Source organism: Tribolium castaneum, chromosome 3, assembly GCF_031307605.1.
Source record: "Tribolium castaneum strain GA2 chromosome 3, icTriCast1.1, whole genome shotgun sequence".
NCBI classification, from domain to species: domain Eukaryota; kingdom Metazoa; phylum Arthropoda; class Insecta; order Coleoptera; family Tenebrionidae; genus Tribolium; species Tribolium castaneum.
In genome coordinates this window covers 14221431-14241610 of record NC_087396.1, presented here as the reverse complement: position 1 = coordinate 14241610, position 20180 = coordinate 14221431, and the positions used below count along the sequence as shown (strand labels likewise).

Below are 20180 nucleotides of genomic sequence, written 5' to 3'. Positions count from 1 at the left end.
TAAACTTTTCTAATAAAAGTAATACTCTTTTTATTATTATTAACTATAGGTTTTCGAAATGTGATTTATTTACATATAAAAATTTCTAAGATTGTAATTTATTATTCTACTTTTAATTTGTGTCACGCCGCTCAATAATAAAAAAATTACCCATTTAAAACTAAAAATGACTTAGGGCGAATTCACGTGTTTTTTAATCTATTTAGTATTGTAAATATTTACAATAAGCGACACAAAATAAAAGCCGAAGCTCTGTGTTTGAGTATCCAGTCCTGCAGCGCTAAACTTGCTAAAAACAGCTAAAACACTTATGGGGTGCCCTGGAAATTTACAATATACAATAGCCTAAACCTTACTGTAGCTGTACCTAACTTTGGTTGAGTATTTAAGTGGATACGTTCCGCACAGAAAAGTTACCCCACGCTTATTTTTCGTACAAATGGCTCCGACTTTGAATAAGTTATAATACAATAAATACGCCATATGTACAAAAATAAATTACGCAATCAACTTAAAATTCAATAATTAAAACCGTTAAAATCTAAGACTCAAGGTACTGATAAATCGCTCCACGTCGCATGACGTGCCCCAGCTCGCAATCACTTGGGCTGATTGTTGTAGTCAACATAGACCCTGACCACTTCTCCGGAATACTTCCTCTGGGACGGCATGAAATAAAAATCGGGCTGCATGTCCGGCATCGGCCTCTGTCTGTCGTACGTCGTCCTCGGCAGGGAAAACGTTGCTCTTTCTAAATTCCCAGGATAGCCGCCTTTGGGCCGCTGCAAGGACCGCGTATCGCCCATGTAATTACTCGCGTTCTGCGGGGGCACGGACGGCGGCCGGCCTTGAGGTCTCTGGATGCGGTTGTTGCTCTTCGGAGGGAGCGTATCGCTGCGTCCTTTGCCGTTCATTTGCTGTTGTTTCTTCTCTTCGGCTTCGAAAGCATCGAATGCGTAATTTGTGTTGGCGGCAGAGTAGTCTTTCCATGCAGAGTTCGGTATCAAACGGTCCTGGAACAAGACAGTTAGGGGTTTTTCAAGGGTTGAGGCGTTTTTTAACCGAAACCGGACACCCAGGTGCAAATGCAAAACGTGCTGTACCAAATGACAAAACTCACCCCACTAGGCCCTGACTGGGGGCTACCAGTGCCTAGGGCGCTCGATGGTGGCCACAGCCCAGTGGGGCAATGTCTCGCGACCTTGGTATGCACCCTGGTAATATACGGGGTCGAGCTGCACACTGTACACCCTCTACCAACAAGCACACAAACATTATTGCAGTTGCACCTTCGCCAGTCCAGAAAGACTCTTTTAGAAATATTAAAACAACACAAATCGCCACTAAAAGCTAAATATTCGAACTAGAAATCAAAACATTTGGACAAAAAATGGAATCGTTAGCAATATTCGCATTAATTCTTCACACTGCTTATTCAAATTGTTCCCTTTGTAAAGCTTTGGTTTGTTTTAAAATCAGAGAATCGATAAATCACAGTTCCGATAAAACTGTTAAAAATAGAACAGTTGATTATTATTTTATTTTTTTTATTCTTGACATCTTTTTGCTATTTAGATTTCACTCTAGATCCTTTTATTTTTGATAATATTTCTAAAACCCATCCATCTAACTGAACTTTTGGTTATTGACTAAGCTTCAAATTCACCACATTCTTGCCAGTCTAATGTTTCCCAGAGCTGTCCCAGTTATCTTGTGATATCAACATGGCACGTGCGACAATGTTATTTGCGAAACTTTTACCCCGCTATTTAAGCATCAAGCATTAGACAACAAAAATGTTATGAACCTACTTGCCCTCTGTGGGGATCTCACAGTGATGTTACCTTATGACTCGACGAACTTCTGCTGGCGGCTTTATAAATTGTGCAACTAGCCTGAACTATAGCGACTAGAACCAAAGCTGCAATGCAGCCTAAAACTATATACAACTTGGCTTCGGATAAGTTGAAGAAACTGTTGTCTTCACTAGAAGAACTACCTTGGATGATGTTTGATGTCACTGGAAATGCGAATTAATGGTTGCGAGAGCGAACTATCTCGACTTACAGCTTTGAGGCTCGAAAACTAGATAAGCGGGATCTACTTTGAGATTACCAATTTTTCCGCTCCCTACACTCTCTTGCAGCATTTTGTGAACTTGCTCATCGTTAGACTCGGAGTTCTCCGATAGAGAACGACCTTTTTCGGCCATTGCTTTGTCGACTTGGACGTTCATTGTGGCCACCAAGTCATTACCTTCCCTAAAATTACAATTAGACCGTTTCCATTTCTACTAACACGAACTTACTCTTTCAAATCTTCAATCACGGCTCTCCTAAACCCTGGAATCTTCCTAAATATCGGTTTAAAATTATCGTTGATGCTGTTAGACAAGTCATCATATTGCAAAGAGCCCGCTTTGGGGACGATGAAATTCTCCCCCAACTCCACAATTTTAACAGCAACGTTGTAGCTCAAGCCAGGTGCTTCCGTTGTTGTTACAACATCGTCGTCTACGAAACGACCAATAACACATAATCACTCGTATTATGTTTCTTACCACTTCCGCAAGACTTGATACAAATCCTCTCCAACGAAATGACCGGGACTGCTTCATGCTTCCTGATCTTTTTATTAACACTGTTGAAGATTCCTCCCTTGACAGGGAACATCATAAAGAGGCAGTGATCATCAGTGAACGACAAGTCTTTCGGGTCGTTTGAAATGCGTTTTCTGGTGAACGACAATGTCGTGACTCCGTCAACGATGCGTCCTTCGGTGTTGTAAATCCCTTGGGAACTGTCCAGGAACGGTTGGGTGTAGCCACTTATCCAGGTGTCCATCAGGAATGGACGGCCCGTTTTGTCCACCCATCCCAGGATTGCGTCAGTTTGGCTCTACCATTTTTTATTTAACACAAACCAAGAGTTTCACAAAAAAACTCACCATTTTTTCATCATCTGAAAACGCAATTCCCGTCCACAAGTCAGTGTGACTCGTGGTTATCGTGAACCGAATCTCGTCTTTCTTCTGGACTTCCCACTTGGCTGTGTACTCGCACGTGTTGTTTAGAGTGTCACAGGTGCGAGGGTACCTCCATTCTCCCCCACATTCCGAGAGGTTCCCCCCTTGACTTGCCGTCTGATTGGTTCCTGGCTCAGCCGGGAGTGGTGATCCTCCAACAGGAGCGTCTTTTTTCTCATCTAAATACAACTTGATAAATTGTGTTATTGTGTTTACCAATTAATTACCGAAGAAATTAATTGCGGAAACTCCTCTCTGAGACCTGTGTCCGTGATATTTGAGTTCGTCAGGCTTGTAGAAATCTTTCAGGGACACTTTTGCTGCCTCCACTCCAGATTTGGGCACATGGACGTATTTGCCGGGTTCTTGTCCTTGGGCGAAAATGACATGCATTATTTTGTCTTCAATGCTATGGTCTGTTGGTTCGATTGCTTGCAACTTCTTTCGGAAGACAATTGTTGTAATTCCGTCTTTTTCGAAACCCATGGCAGCAGTTAGGTCGTTTTTGCCGCCCCAGAAGTTGTCTTTTCGGGGGGTTGACCTATCACGAGTGTAATAATCGGCGATTCTGCTAGCTGTTCCACGAGCTGAACCGATGACAATGTCGGTACAGTCCATGGGATTGAAGTCATGACGAGGGGTGTATGCATTCAAAGTCTCTAAAGATATTAATAACACAAAAATTAGTGATGACTAATAGTTATATTTAATAATAACTTGAAAATTACTTCAGTAGAATGCGTAGAATCTCAAATAGTTAAAAGTTAATACGTAATTACAGCTAGTTAGAGTTATTTAGAGTTATCTACCTTATGTACAGGCCTTTACCTTTCTTTCCAGTGGGTGCTACTTGTAGTTTGGGGTGAGTTTTAACTGATTCTAAGTGCGGTTCAGGTTTGGGTTCCGATTTGGGTTCGGGTTCAGACTTGGGTTCGGGTTCCGATTTGGGTTCGGGTTCAGACTTGGGTTCGGGTTCCGATTTGGGTTCAGGTTCGGACTTAGGTTCGGGTTCCGATTTAGGTTCAGGTTCAGGTTCCGACTTGGGTTCGGGCTCGGGTTCCGACTTGGGTTCGGGTTCGGGTTCAGATTTGGGTTCTGGTTCTGACTTAGGTTCAGCGGTGGTTGGTTCTGGTTCCGCTTCCGGTTCTGCTACAGGTTCTACAAGGAAATAAGACCGACCACCGATTAAGTGCCATACTAACCGTGGATAGTGCATTTATTAAAAAAAAAACTTACCGCTGACTTCTCGTCGGCTTCGTCCTGTAATAATGGCGCAACTAAGTCAAAGTTTTACTAAACTAAGCACACGTACCTTGTTTTTTGCTAACCTGGAACGACACACTTGTCTCAACGACGTCGGCATTCGGGTGAACTTTCTGGAGGGGTGGAATAGCAGAGCGTCTGGAATATTGGGATTTTTTCGATTTGTATTTAACTGTTGTGGGTTCTGGTTCAGCCCCCGGTTCGCTGGTGGGTTCGGGTTCACTGGTGGGTTCGGGTTCGCTTGTTGGTTCCGGTTCACTTGTAGGTTCGGGTTCCGGTTCGCTTTTGGCTTCCGGTTCCGGTTCGGCTTTACTTTCGGTGGCCGGTGATTCGTTTACGCCAATTAAAGGGAAATTCTTGCAAGATTTGGTTAAGGATTGCGGTCGCCAGCCAAGACCCACGTAACTGGTTCCATTGACGACCATAACAACTTCGATCTCCTTGTGCTCCTTCAGAATCCTCCAATACAGTCTGAAAGTGTCGCTAAGTTTGCGATGAGTGTAGGATTCGAAATCAATTTCAGTGTTTTTAACGGGAGAACCTGCAATTTCAGTTACTCAATGTTTTGAAAAGGTTTAGTTTAAGCAAACAACTCACGTTTGTTACATCCGGGCCCGAACCAGCCTAACTGGCAGTAACACTGCATTCGAGGGGCTGTTGTTGCTTGAACGTCTACACATTTTCCGTGACTTCCGCAGTCGCTGTCCTCTAAACATTCATCGCGAAATTCGCAATAGGTGCCATAATAAAGCCTGTCACATTTGCACCTCCCTAAAAGGTACCTTCCGTGATTGCTACACACTTCCCTAAAGTCCTTTCCTGTGGAAAATTATTTAAAATACAACTGAACACTAAAGTGGAAAATTTTACTTGTTTTGATATCGACGTCGGCACATGACCAAAATTTGTAATCTGCGCCCCATTCCAGCGCCTGTCTGATTAGTCGCAACGTACAGTTCAGGCAAGTAAAGTCTTTTGGTAGTTGTACTTGAAAGGATTGGGCCCTGTTTCCCAAAACATGAATAAAAAATTTGTAACCAGACGATGATTTACTTACGTCGCATCGCTTGAAACAAATTCCGATCCTTGAATTGTGGGAGTTAAGTCTAAAATTGGTCTTTCGAGGTGATCCAGGAGCTGGATTTTGAATCCCCCCTAAATATTACGGTTAAAATCTGTGCATTTTTTTATATCAGAATCTTACTCGATGGGGATATCCTAAGTGCCACGACACATTAAATTTGCCACCGCTCAGAAAGGAGGTTTTAATGTTGCCTGTAACAAAATAAAGACATTCAGTTCTGGAAGCCGCTATTATAAATTAAATTAATGATGCGCACATTAAAATATTTGATTTCTTGTGTAAAATCTCAGCCAATGCGCAAAATATAGCCATGTGGTAATTATTCCGTTTTGGAGCGACTTCTAAGTTAGATAACAATTATTTACAGTAATAATGCATTGTTCGTGACTTGCTATTACCTTCGCCGTTTTCCCCCCCAGGATGAAAATCCATCCCAAGATGGAGGTCATGCACAAGGCTTGCAATAAAACACTTATAATCCCAGTAAAAAATACGTATATGATAATCTTTGTATTGTGTTCAATAAACTTGAATTAATCATTAGCCGCCTCTGAAGCGCAAGATTTGCCTATATAATCCCTCCATAAATAATGTATGATTTGTCGCGAAAAAAACGCAATGTGTTTGTTGATTTCTAATTGCGTTGTACTGGGACAACCCTCTGCAAACCCACTGGATCTGATGAGTCTGAATCCGGCTTCAGGAACGCAAGACGCCCACCTCCGGCAGCATTATAGCATAGCTATAGCATCATTAACCGGCCTTGAATTCCGGATTGAATCATGGCGGTGCATGTACTCACTGTACTTATTCGGAATGCGAAAAATTAGCATTACTGATGCCTTAAGTAACAGTGCATGCGTCAGACTTATTTATGTAAAAATTTACTTTTAACAAAAAACGGCATTTGGAATCCCGTGAATTGTTTAATGGTTCATTGTGAAATATCACGATTAGCTGCACCCATAAACTCACATTGCTGTAAAATGGAGAAAATTCCATAATACGAGAGGTATATTATTCAAATTATCGTTTTACTACATATTGTATTCCAGACTGATTTATGTCTAGCAGTCTCTGGTTGATGACTTCATAATAAACGACTACCTGCACTTTTTATATCCGGATTGTGTATAGAAATATTTTTAATATACTGTCATGTTTTATAATAATGATTACGACCAATAAATTATTTAGCGAGTAAACATTATCTGTCGTGCTAGACATCTGTACTTAACCGAGAGAAAGTAGGAAAAAGGCACTCCTAATTTAATTATTTAATTGTAATTGGTACTCTGTGTGTTTATTTCGAGTCCTTAAAAATCGTAATAATTACACAGTTTGCGACTGCTTGCCTAATTATACCCACGGAGAACATAAATAGACAAATATTAAGTTTCTTTTACATCTATTAATGAAATTGAAGAGTGAAACAAATTGAATAAATATTTGTAGTAACACCAATTAGTTTCCAATTTTTGTTACGTAACGTAAAATTAACTTTCAAAGTTTTAACCTTCCTCGACCACAGAAATTACTGAGTTAATTTTTAAATAATCACCGAAACCTAATGATTTTTCACTTGACCCATTATGCCCTATAAAGATGAGCCAGAAGCCATTAGCTACGTTCTTGAGTTATTACTTTTTTTGAGTTTTAATTGAACATTTTTGTCCTTTGACGAAAACAAGAGCACAAATTAAATAAAATACTGGCAACTTTATTAATTTCAAAAAAGTGTAACCAAAGGTATAAAGTATAAAGCTCTATTCCATAATTGCCTTTCATTTTATTATTTAATTTTTTTATAATGTGAACAATTTAATTCGTACATTTATTGTTAACATTTTCTCCTTTCTCCCAAAGTTATGTCATTATTACTTGCTGTAGACACAGTTTTATTACGTCCGCCTAGAAAACTACATTACTCTTAATAACGCGTTGAAAAAATAAATAGCCTATACCTGGGAACATGTCGCCAGTACATGCTATACGTAACCTGAATAAAATGGCTATATAGCACAATATCGGTACGTGATTTCCATAAAAAATTTCGAAGTGATGTCCCCTTGTCGTAACATCGCCTTAACAAATATTTAAGCAAATAATAAAAATTTACAAAATGATTAACCTTCAGCGAAACAACTTGTCAATTTTGTTTTGTTTACATTTTTTATTCGAGGCTGTGAGCCATATTATTGTGCAAACTGAACTTTCTCTAGATTTTTCACGGAGAATATTCTTGGAAATAAATATTTGGGCAGTGTATGCAAATTGGTTAAACAGCGTTGCAATTTGCAATTTAAATGAAAATGCAAAAACGGTTTTATCAGTTCAGTAAGATATTCACGTACCGAAATTCCAACAAGTTTTACTGACAGCAAGTTGAAAATTATTTAATTAGTGTAACATTAGTAAACGTTCCTGGATTCCTTTTTAATTGATTTCTATTTGCTAAACAAACTGCTTACACAAATATTGTCCTCGAGGTGTGTTTAGAAATCAAGTTTTATTTGTAAATTTTCTTCGGAACACTTCAATATTTGTTGGGCAAACTGCAAACAATAAAGCACAAACATGTGGATAAATGAGTTTTCTTTCACCCGATTCACAAATTCCTTGTTTTAAACAACTTGCAAAGTATGGCAATTGATGCGATCTAATCCCCTGAAATATTGGATTAGAAAGGACCAACGTGTTATTTAAGCAGCGTTTCGTTAATCAAACCATTTTTCAGCCGCAATTATCGGATAATCAAAGCTTAACCAGATACATTATTAATATGTTTGATGTCCTCTCACTTGTTCTCATTGACCAATTGAAGATTTTAGACGCAATGAAAGTCATTACGTAATTTTTAAGGGTAGAACTGACATGAGTTCTTGATGATAATTAGTATAAATATAAAACACAAACTGTTGGGTAACTCTGTTTGCTAAAAGTCAAAAATTAATGATTACATGAAGACATAATAAACAAAGAACTGGCATTATTGTGATTAGCAAATGAGAAAATCTGCATTCAAAATCCGCGTCTTGGAGAGAAGATTCACACAAATTGGTTCGTCTGAAGCTAGTAAAACTGATCCTTATGTAAGAGTGTTATAAAATTAACTGGTTTACCTTTAGGCATTCCACATGGTGCTTTCGTTCTAGAGCTGTCTAAGAAGTCGAGATCATATTTTCGAGCCGGTGGAAAGGTAAGTGCCACGTGTCCTTCTGCCGGAGACGCAACGAAGACGACGCCAAGAAGAAGGAGAATTGGCAGGGACGCCTTTGGTCTCATTTTTCACGAAGCCGAACACGGAAGAAACATAACTGGTGATACCTGTAAAAAATCTCGTTTTGAAAATTAAGTGGAGAAAGAGGACGCAAGGTTTCATGACCTTGTTCTTTTTTATAAAAATGCAGCATGTCGTGATAATGAATGTGGAAACACCTCGCATCGGCCGAATTAGAATTCTAAAAGGATAAGACTTGGGTGTGTCATTGTTTGGCAAGAGGAATAGCAAAGATTTCCAATTAATTGTCTAAAGTTGCGTTATGCAAGGGTTTCGCAACTCGGCGATTTTCTACCGCTTGGGTGTTCCTTGATACATGTTATTGGCTTTTTGCCGATTTTCCAAGCCAGGAATTCGATTGTAACAGATAGAGACGAGGTAGAGCGGATCGAATTAATGCGATTGCCACAATTTAAATCAATTGCGAGTTTCTTGACTTTGCTTGGAAATTCGTGTCGCTGATTAATCTAATTAAAAATAATTTCTCATAATTCATTCATTAAAAGCGACCCGATTTGCGTAACGGCCAATTATGCGGGACAGTTGGAAAATCTGGAAATGTCGCAATGCTGTGACGTTGCTCTCACAGGTGGCGGCATTTTGCCCTCTTTGGACATGGTCTCATCATTGTCGAGTTTGAGCATTGAGAACTTGAAACTGTAACCGCCACTTACAACATCTGGGCCAGCAAGTTGACTGAAAAGGCGGCGACGGGTAGCGAAAGTTCATTTCATAATGACACGCTGTGTACTTTTATCTTGTGCATGCGTGAGATGTTTCGTCACCAGATTCCATCAGGGTCGCATTAGATAATTGCTGGGGACTGATCATCAGCACCTTACATGCTTTTTCACGTGGAGGAGCGCCGGAAGGCGGCGACCGCGATTTCTCTTCTTGTACGAAAGTTCCGCCTCAGGACCGGGACGTGACGGAATTGGCGACTTGGCGGGTTTGGAACGGAAGAGGACCACGAAAAGTCAGAAAATTTGGCGTGTTTTTCTCAAGGCGAATTTCGACAAATTTTGAATGGCGATGGTGGTGATAATATGTATTTAGGGAATTGGATTATCTGATCAAAATGTAGTTAACAGTCATTTGCATAGTGGGCGGAATATTTGAAGGAAATGTTAAAATTTCCTTGAATTGGAAGTAAGATTTGAGGAAAGGTGTCATTGTAACAAAATCATGTTTAACATGTCTTTGCTTTCAATATGCGCATTAAGTGTTTGCCCATTTTTCTCATAACGACAAAATTGCTAAGAAGTTTAAGTTTTTCTAATCACACTGTCCAACACCATCAGGTTCTCATAAAGCAAAAAAGTGAAAAAGCGTAGAACAGTATTTAAGATGGTAATATCTTTATATTATAGTAAGTACTTCTAATTGTAATTACTAGTTAGATCCTTTTCTATTGTCCTATTGCCTTATTTCTTATTGCTACTTATTTTATAGTTATACTCGTGGTTATCGGTAACGTATTTAGGTCTATTTCCACCCTGGGCTATTTAATTTTAACCGCCCCTGCCTGACATTTCTTAAAAAACATTTATTTGTTATTTCAAAAACAAGGAAAAAATTACAAATTCTGAAAAAAGAAAATTTTTATTGATAGGGGAACATATTTTCTCGTACTCTGGTGATTTGTAACACTTAATCTCTTTGTAATACAAATCATCCTAAAAAATTTTAAATATTACCCCCCTTTTGCTCGAAAAATCGTAGGGATTGAAGAAGTCCAATTATTAAATATTTATTAAACAAATTCTATTAATTTTCGAGAATTGGAATCCAATAAAAACAAAACAGTAAATATGTATCATTCTTGTTATCAGTTGATTTTCTCTAAAATTCAGTAATATATTTAATATCAGTTTTTTTGACTGTAATAACAAATCCAGTTTTAGCACATGATGCAGTTCTGAAAATTAAATGACCTGAAAAAGTGTTTTGTAATAGTAATGTCATCAAACATGTACTAAATTTCTATGTCTCCTTTATTTTTTAAGATATTTATTTAAAAATCATCATGTATTTATTTAAGGAATTTTTGTGTTTTTTTAAACACGTCATGTTTACACTTTTTCCTCTAATATTACCTAGTCGCTTACTTTTTTCATAGACATTATTTTGTATTGTGTGCTACTCAGGCTTTTTCTACCATTATTCATCGTAAAACTTAAAATTCGTTAACCAAACAATTAAGAATTTAAGAAGTAAAGAAAACCCCCGAGCAAAACGAAAAATTTAATCAATTAATTTAAAAAAAGCAAACCGTTTATTTACTGAAGCTATTTTATTACACCGGCACACAAAAATAAAAAAATTGTAGTCCGTTTGGCACGTAGTCCTTCAAATTTTTTAGTAAAAACTGCCTAAATTGGCTAAAAATTACGAAAACTTGCAACTATAAAAATGTAGAAAACTTTATTGAAGTAGATCAAGTATTTTTTATGTATTTTGTATGTATGTTGGTCTTTATACATTTAACCAGACGCATTCATTTATATGTATTTTGAAGCTCTATCCAAATCGGAAGTCTGTTTGGTTCGTACACCGTCAAATTTTGAGTTAATGGCGAAAAACTTAAATTTTAGCAGTTTTTTGGAATTTACTCAAAATTTGAGGGTGTACAGGCCAAACGGACTTCGGATTTGGATTCAGGACATCAAAATACACCCGTAGTTGGTCTGATTAAATATACAGACCACTTTTTCTTTCAAAAAATCAAAACAAATATATTTTACAGCCTCTAAAATTCCGCCGCCCTGCATTATAGCCCATTTAGCCCATAAGTAAATATAACCCTGATGGTTAAATGAGTTATAGCACTTTTTATAATAGATATTTTAATTGTTTACGAGTTGGTGTCACTTCCTAATTCCAGTATTAGCTGCGGTAAGTTTTTTAAATAAATATTAAAATAGACAATTTGTAAATCATTTAAAAGATTGTAATGAATAAATTAATGTACAAAACGCTTCTTTCAAATTAATAATACATCCGCTGACATCCTCTATACAACGTAACAATATTTTTGAGATTCAGTAATAGTTTTGAGTGGAAATATTTTTGAAACATCAAATTGTTTTGGTATAATTTTAAATGCAGTAGGAATATTACAATTGAAAAACGTAGTTTTTGTCATTTCCACCCGACTAGACATCACAACCTCGAGTTTTTTACATTACATCCAATGCCAAACTTCCTGCAACGCCACCAATTTATTTTCTAAAATCTTGGCCGAATTCTTGGCTAACATTTTCTTGTAGGTAAGCAAAATTTAAACCATAGGCACAGATACTACAGAAATATTAATAATATACGAGTACCAATGTATTGTTTGACATTATTTTAATAAAATATTGTTGGTTTTTTAGTCCAACCATAATTTTATTTCACGAAATCGAATTAAAATCAAACCAGATACGAGTGTTTGCAGTAGGTATTCAGTCGAAAGCTCGCTTCGCTTTTGGAAAAAATGAGATTTCTACACATCAAGTACACTTTTTAGGTCTGATTTTACTTTTTGAAGTCTAGAGAGTCGATCCAAATGAATTTTCTCCTGCGATTTGTATTTGGAGCGTTTAAATGCCACGTCATGAATGAAACAAACCTAAAGCCGTATTATTAGAAAAGTTATTTCCACTTTTGCAGTATAACCAGATACAGACTCTCGCTAAAAACAGAAATGTTCAACAGAAGAAACGCTCCTTGTAAGGAAAACGCCGTAAATCAAGTTTTATGTGCGTACGAGGTATAGATTTAGCGGTAACGGAAGTGCCTACAGCCTTATTAAGTCGCAGGCATAGCCAATTATTGCGTTATGTAGAGTGGATATTCATACGACAACTTTGTATGCATTTCGCCGATTTGTTTTCACCTTTGGCTACATCGAGATTATCAGACAAGAAACCAGTTTTTAAATGTTTTTCGAGTGCGACCTGATCTTAATAAATTGTGGAATTCATGTAGTCATTAGAAGATATTTAAGCACGGCTCTACACATCTGAAAAACTGAAACAATTCAGATTCTATGAGTGAAAGTCACATTGTTACAAGGAACGCGCGCGCAAATTGCTGAGCTTGGTAATGCGGAAGTTCGACTTCTTCGTCTGAATTATCTCATATCTCGTGAATCAATGCTGAAACGCTATAGAGTTAAAGAACCATTTCACATCTGTGGGTATGGTGATGGCGCGGTAAAGGTACCGTTAATGTGGAGGAATCCACTGGTGCCCAAGCAGGTGCCATTCAACTATGTCATCATCCCGTTCACAATTTTTTAATTTAATTTTACTATAAATAACTTTTTTTTAATAAAAACGATGGTCTCAAAAGTGAGGGTTAGTGGCAAGACTTGACTATAATGAAAATGGAATGTCTCCAAATATGTGATAGCTCTAGGCTGACGACTGACGAGAATCTATTGACAAATGAGCAAATGTTCGACAAAGAAGTCGATGGCGGTTTATTGACCTCTAATAAAATCGCAGCAAATTTTATTGGCATGTAAAAGCCATCTTCGTATGGCAAAAGCGTACATCCATTACATGATATGTCTTTTATTTGCAGTACAATAACAACACAACAATAATAGATATTAAATTATGTACTGAACTTGTTCATGAGAAAATGTAAATACTTGAGACAATAAATTTTATCCTTGATAAATCTGAATGACAATACGTATGTGCACATACGATATATGTATACAGGATATCTCAGCTAAAATGTGTACAAAGTACTAAAAGAAAATCTTAATTAAACTTTTTCAATATCTGAAGAAACCAAGCTATGGTCGAAATTTATTTTGTTTCTTCTTTTACAAACGTTTCGCTACATTAATTAATTTATTTTTTATATTCCTTGTTGAAATTGTTTTTAAACGACAAAAAATATTAAATGAAATGAATATAGATTTATGTAGCAGCTATTTTATTGCAGTTGAAATTAAATATAAAGTACTATAAGGTCTTAATGAGAAAATACCAAGTTTTATTAACGGTATTTGTTCGATATACCGAGATATAATTTACAATTATGTAATCTCGATAATACTGGATTGTTAACACAAACACAACTAATTAAACATATGGGGAAAAAATACAAAACGTAATATAATTGTTGATAAACAAGTTCTCAAGCTGCGGTTTTGAATAAATTAATAACGTAATTAAATTATTTAAAGGAAAAACAACATATTTTAATAAAAAAATGGAATGGTACATTAAAAGAATGCGGTTTTTTTCAAATACCGAATGACATCAGAATTGTATAATCTTAAGTACATCTACTTGGCAAAGAAAATTCCGATGACTACAAAGTTAAGTACCCAATTAATTTGCAACTAAAATTAAACAACATTCACGAAAAAGGAGATGATTTCACAAATTATAATTGTTCGAAACACTGCAATTAAAATTCAACAATGAATTTGCAATTTCGCCGAGCATAATTTTCTAATATTCCACTCGCGTTTATCACCAGAAACAATTAGATTGTAGCTTAAACAATAACCAAATTTAGCATAAATATGTGAAAGTGTTTAGAGGTATGACGAGCTCGTATTCACTTAATTGGTGAGAATATCCAAAGGAAGAAGCAATATCCTATTATGATCACTGGCTTGTACGTTGACAACAGTGAAAAACTTTCATTTTCGGTGATGTATATTTTTAAAAGCACACTGTGTTGTCGATTTCTTATTTAAAATAAAAATTAACACCTCAGTAGTTATCGCAAGTATAATAATGAAATGTTCCAACACTCCAACAAATTTGAGAACAATAATAACATTAAAACAATGCTAAATGTGATAAAAATCAACAAGCAGCAAATTAGTGAATCACTGAATCGTGTATTGTAGAACAGAGTAATAAATGTTGTTATAATGAGAAACTGGATAAAAAAAGTACAGTTTTACATTTTCTGTATATTCAATAAGTGTCTTAAACAATATACTTTTTGCCAAGATTGGATTCACTTGAGTGAATCCGGGCATTGTAATGCAGATGCATTTGTGTGCATTCTTTAGTCTGTCTCAGGTAGAAAACTAACATTTTGCGCAAGATAATTCAAAAACCGAGCTAATTACCCGGCAATTATCATCGTTAAAAGTCGGTACTAAAGCTAATTGCGATGTGCGGCTCCTCTCAAATACCGTTAAGTCAAAATCCTGTCATATATTACTTCATGGTGGAATTTCTCTACACGACTGCTTAAAAATTTTGTAACGGTTAATAACCCTATTAGTGCTAAATTTTTGTTTCCGACACTACACGAGATTAATTAGAAATTGCACACTTTCTCATACTTTTCTAAATTATTCAGCCGATAACGTTTATAGCGAATTCTCATGAATGAAGACGAACACAAGTGTGTGTAAGGTTGAGATACCGTAGACTGATACAACAGACGCTTCCTGTGGTTTAAAGAGAAAAATCATGAATGTTTAATGAGTAAACAACGAACAGTAAGATGTGAAAAATCGTGTGCAAGGCTCGGCGAGATTTAGAAAAATTAAAAGTAGGTAAGGATAAGTGATCGGTGCAATATCATGAATGGGTTTGAATGGAACAATGAAGATTGAGTGAAAACTGCAAGAATGTATCTAATTGTTGTGAATCCTGATCTTATCTCAGCCCAATATTTTCAAATTAGCACAAAACTCTAACGACTTGGTGCCTGTGGCTGAAAAATCTCAATTCAGCTTTGCAAACCAATTAGGAAAGGAAGTGAATTCCTGCATTTGGAGATAACATAAAGTATTACACTGGCAACGGTTCGGCGATTACGCATTTCTCTTTGCAGAAAAAGTGGACTGTACACACACTGATTGTTTTTGAAAAATCCAATACGGGGTGGACCAAAACTGCGTCACGACCTCCGCATCTTCGCAATCCGATACTTTCTCTCTTTTAGCAAATTGTTTACTCGAAATTGCGCAACTGAAGCACAAATATGCAATAAATCTTCATCGGAATGACGAGGTCTTTTGAAGGTAGGTGACTCGGTCCAATATTAACCGGCGAAGGTCAACTGGTCAATGGAGGTAACTCTACATTCCTCCGTGTTATTCGCATGTGCGTCATCCCCAAAACGGAGCCCGAAAAGCGAATTGGTGGCGAATTTTGGGCACATACCTGCCGCAGTAACAACAAAATCCCACTAGACCACTCGTTGAAGTCACCACAACGCGCTGTGTTTCCGCGCAAGTACGATTCAAACACTTTCTAAGTCGGTACTAGTTGTATCGAGAAATTTTACTTGAAGAAGGTGATATCGACGCGGAGAGGGGCTCACCTCACCTGTTGAGCTGAGAGGAGTGTGAGGTCCACTGCGATTAAACAATTACGAAATAGCAAGGGGGGATAAGAGGCTCGAAAATTCGGTTAAGAATCAATGAGTCTTAAGGAAGAGGAAATTAATATGTATTGGGCAGCTTTGGAATGCGATTAAGAAATCCGAGTTTCTAATAGGGGCAATTACTTATATTGGGTGGTAATTTGGGTGAGGATTTTTGCCGATTCAAGGATGGGAGTGGCGAAGTCGAGACATTTGCATTTGTAAATTTGACACCAGAATCATATCTGGTGTATGTAGTGGTCCATAAGTGGGCCAGCTCCTACTTTGAATAAAATAAAACAGTCAGAACCCACGTGGTACGTAATTTATTCATGGGTAAATATAGTACCCATCTATCAAATCAAATCGGAAAAAGTTTCAAATAGAAACTTTATAATAACTAGGTGAAAATGGAAATAAACGCCTAGACAGAAGATTTATTTATGCTTTTTTCAAAAATACATATAATTGGCCAGTTTTAACAATTAGGCAAAATTAATACTTATAATTTATTCTCAACAATACAAAAAATAAAAATAAAAAAAATAAATGCACTGAGGTTTATATTCTACTGAACACTTTTAATTCTATGTTCAGTTTTAAAAAATTCATATCACTACGTTACTAGAGTTCTTAAATCTTCTGTATAATATGGTAACCTAACGAGTTATTTCGTTAAACATCATTTACTAACACTATTAATTGTACGATCCTAGGTTCAGTTTTAAAAAATCTTTGCCAATGTTAAAATTTTATAGGAATCCCAATGTTCAGCAAAATAAAATTGGAAAAAATCTTCAAAATTTTTTTATTAATACCCACACAACAAGAGTTTGGTCTGGCAAAAAGATATTTTACTTTCGTACATACAAAGGCAACATAATTGAAATAGTTTGTAATTTGTAAGCCAGACTTTTTATTTCCTGAAGTCCAATAATTTTTTTTTGTTCTAAGGTGTAGTGCATATGCCACCAACAATACACTGAGGTTATTCACTTCGCGGTATTGGTTTTTCCAGATCCACTAAACGCATAAAATTGAGCGCAAACGCATGCAACAGACACTCATCAAGATAATTTAAAAAAGTGTGCACAACACTGCAAGTCTCAACAGGTTTAAATTAAAATAAGTAAGTGTCATATGATTTTTTCCCTAAAACAAAGTTTTTCTAATAAAACGAATATTATTTAATGCTTAAGTCATTTAAAGGTCTGTATTTTTTATTGTGAAATCTAATGTAATCACATTTTATTTCGAAAACTAAGGCAAATTAAGTAACTGTACTTAGTTTGGCTTAAAAACTCAGAAAAACTATGTTAAATACATAATTGTAAATATTTGCATTTCGTGGGCGTTTAAGAAAAATCAATTAAGTTCATAATTACACATTTATGGGAAAACAAAGTTATACAGGATGTTCAAAAACTGAAGCATCAATTCAGTCGTACGTTGTCGAGAAGCATGTGTAAATTAGGGGAAAACTTTTGAAAAAATTCCTAAGGGCATTTTTCAAAAACCTAAAGCACCCAACTTATTTAGTTAACTTCTTTAGTTTTCATTATTTTTTCATGTTTTTTATGTTTCACACTAAATAATCGTTCCCTAACACAATGATGAATAATTATTTTTAAATTTACTATTAGTCAGGTGGTTTTTAAATTTACAAAAATTAAAATTTATCAAAAAATCAAAATACCAGTAACTTTAATCATAGATTTTTTTTACTATTTTTACCTTTGTATGTAGGTAAGTAATTCTTGACCACACTCCACTGTGTTGCTGCGCTGGTTTTTGAATACCCGGTATATTTAATGGCGTAAAATAAAAAATAAAATTAAATTAAGTCGAGTTAAATAGACAAATACTTCAAAAGTAACAACAGATATGGGCTTAGTCAAGTAACAACTTCGTATGGACTTAATACGGGTATAGTAATCCAAAATTAGCAAAAATTTGACTTAATTTCAGTTTCTTTAACAAATTATCGTTGATAAAGTCTATCACTTCCATAATTTCCATAATGTAAACACCAATTAGATCATCTACCTTATCAATTATCCAACCGAAAAAATGTATCTATTGATAAATCGTTCAAGAATTGTTATTTACATTTTTGTAAATTATAAGATTATCACAACGGTTAATGTGAATTTGCAGGTACCAAGATGTCAAACACATGGTCACCACAAGCGCCAGAATGGTCGGAAGAAGAAAAATCACTCTTACCACTGGAAATTGCAAAAGAAAGCCGCACAACTTTAGCAACAGTGTTGGAAAAAAGTGACAATTTTGTCCTAAAATTCCCAGTTGATTCAAACAGATGTAAAACTTTGCGAACAAATGTTGATAACGACACCCTTGAGAGGAACATAAATTCTGCTTACCCCGTTTTGCACGCGAATATTCTTCAATTTTATGCGCAATTCATTCTCCACAAACGGAAAAATGGAAATACTATAGAAAAAGCTCTCTACAACGACATGAATCTCTTGCAGTTCGTTGATAGATTATTGTCAAAACGTGCTGCAACATTTATAGGGAAACAAGACAGTTACACTTTGCTTAACGGGAAGAAAGGACGAGGTAAATGGGAAACTATCGGCACTTTAGCGGAAAAAAAGCCCCTAGTTTTAAAAGACTGTCTCAGTTATGAGGAAGTAAAACTATCGGCTTTCCTATCAGTCAGTTCTTTCACCCACTTTGTCAATCTTGGGGACCGCAAAAACATGGCTAAATACGAAACTGACCGAAGTGGAATTCAAGACGAGGGAATTATTATGGGGATAATTGGCCCAAGATTGGTAAAAAACGAAGTGATGGAGTACCAGGAGTTGGTCATCACCGAGTCACAAAACACCAAAACTAAGGGTTACGGACAGACAGAGACTCCAACAATTCATCACCTTTTCGCCAAACTGTACCATGAACAGTGTTTGGAGTGTAAGGAAATACTTGAGAAGAAAAAAACCAACCCGAATCGTTACACTACTTTACGAAATGACGAGCTTTTGGACAATGTCCTCTACCACAAACGTCTCGTTTTCACAATGGACACGTTATTCACCGAAGCCAACCAACGAGCTTTGGAGAAAAACACCACGGCTTACATCCACGTCGTCGGAATTGGTCTCGGAGTATGGAAAAAACACCCATGTCAGAACAAACTTTTCATGGATTCTTGTGGCCAGAGAATTCTAAATTTAGGGAAGCAACTGCACAACGTCAGCGATATTTGTTTTGCGTACATCCAACATAATGCCTGTTTGAGTTACAAGCATGGGGATGTTATCCCGATTGAAGGACATCCCTTGAAAGGGATCAGGGTTCATATTTGCAAACGGGAACCTCACGCTAAACTAACAGGGCGAGACGAAGGAAAATTGCTCGTTGTTTCGTATGCCTGGGATGGAAATGCCTTACCAGGAAACGAATTCTGGATTGGGAAGTTGGGGAGTAGCGGTGATTCAGCAGCTGCGTCCTCTACCCAGATCACGGAACTTCATAATCCGTTTATTAACCCCAATGTAAGTTCTGGCAATTTGAGGGTAGTAAAGGACGGTAAAGTGGTGGGACTGGAGGAGTATGCGGCCGAGGTCAGACGCCAAAAGAAGAGGAAATTGGAAAATTAGGGATTATTTTGTTGTATTTTATATCTAATAAAGTATCTACACGAGTATTGTTTTTAATTGTGTCTATTATTATATTATTGTATTATACAATGGTGAGGATGAGTAAACAAAAGGATGTCATTGATATGAAATTCATTTTTTGGAGCTAATAATAGAGATAATAAAATCAATAATAGGAACATCATGTCTAGGTGCTGATGAAGTTAATTATCAGCAATGACTGGTCAGACTTGATGACTCAGTGAGAAATTGGCAACTGAAATACTTTTTTTTTCAAGAAAATTCAATCATTGTACTTTTCAGTGTTGAAAAACCCGAAATGAGATTTCTGTTTCGTAATGAATATTTAACACCCATTCACTTTCTGCAAAGGGAACGCGACTGACGTCTTTTCTGTTGCCAATACTTGCTTTAACGTGAAATTTACGACACATGACAAATGCTACAATTACAATTTAATCAACGACGAGCGTTAAAAGTATTTGTTTACGTCATACAAAACTTATCAGCTCACTCAATTTTAGTATCATTGACCTGTCGTGCCACCTGCATACGA

The 20180-nt window shown here is 36.5% G+C and overlaps 2 protein-coding genes across 5 annotated transcripts; one reads left to right on the top strand and one right to left on the bottom strand.

The window, feature by feature from the left end:
- Positions 1 to 13: 13 nt before the first annotated feature.
- On the bottom strand, positions 14 to 15986 carry nahoda. Of its 4 annotated transcripts, XM_008197737.3 has the most exons (17): positions 15794 to 15986; positions 8494 to 8698; positions 5492 to 5562; positions 5345 to 5442; positions 5158 to 5291; positions 4885 to 5106; positions 4337 to 4828; positions 4261 to 4284; positions 3853 to 4182; positions 3252 to 3683; positions 2947 to 3203; positions 2561 to 2897; positions 2309 to 2513; positions 2068 to 2261; positions 1845 to 2020; positions 1121 to 1253; positions 874 to 1013 (listed from the first exon to the last, which is right to left on the bottom strand). In XM_008197737.3, the coding sequence occupies exons 2-16, from the start codon at positions 8654 to 8656 to the stop codon at positions 1143 to 1145; spliced, it is 3246 nt and encodes a 1081-aa protein (XP_008195959.1). In that variant the 5' UTR covers positions 8657 to 8698; positions 15794 to 15986; the 3' UTR covers positions 874 to 1013; positions 1121 to 1142. The 4 variants fall into 4 exon arrangements, with proteins under 4 accessions (XP_008195958.1, XP_015837351.1, XP_008195959.1 ...); XM_008197736.3 differs by lacking the exon at positions 1121 to 1253 and having other exon boundaries at positions 14 to 1013; positions 15794 to 15984; XM_008197738.3 differs by lacking the exon at positions 1121 to 1253 and having other exon boundaries at positions 1812 to 2020; positions 15794 to 15985.
- Positions 15987 to 16984: 998 nt separating this feature from the next.
- LOC664424 (uncharacterized) lies at positions 16985 to 19681 on the top strand. The gene is made up of 2 exons (XM_970431.5): positions 16985 to 17124; positions 18153 to 19681. The coding sequence occupies exon 2, from the start codon at positions 18161 to 18163 to the stop codon at positions 19622 to 19624; it is 1464 nt and encodes a 487-aa protein (XP_975524.1). The 5' UTR covers positions 16985 to 17124; positions 18153 to 18160; the 3' UTR covers positions 19625 to 19681.
- The last annotated feature ends 499 nt before the right edge of the window (positions 19682 to 20180 follow it).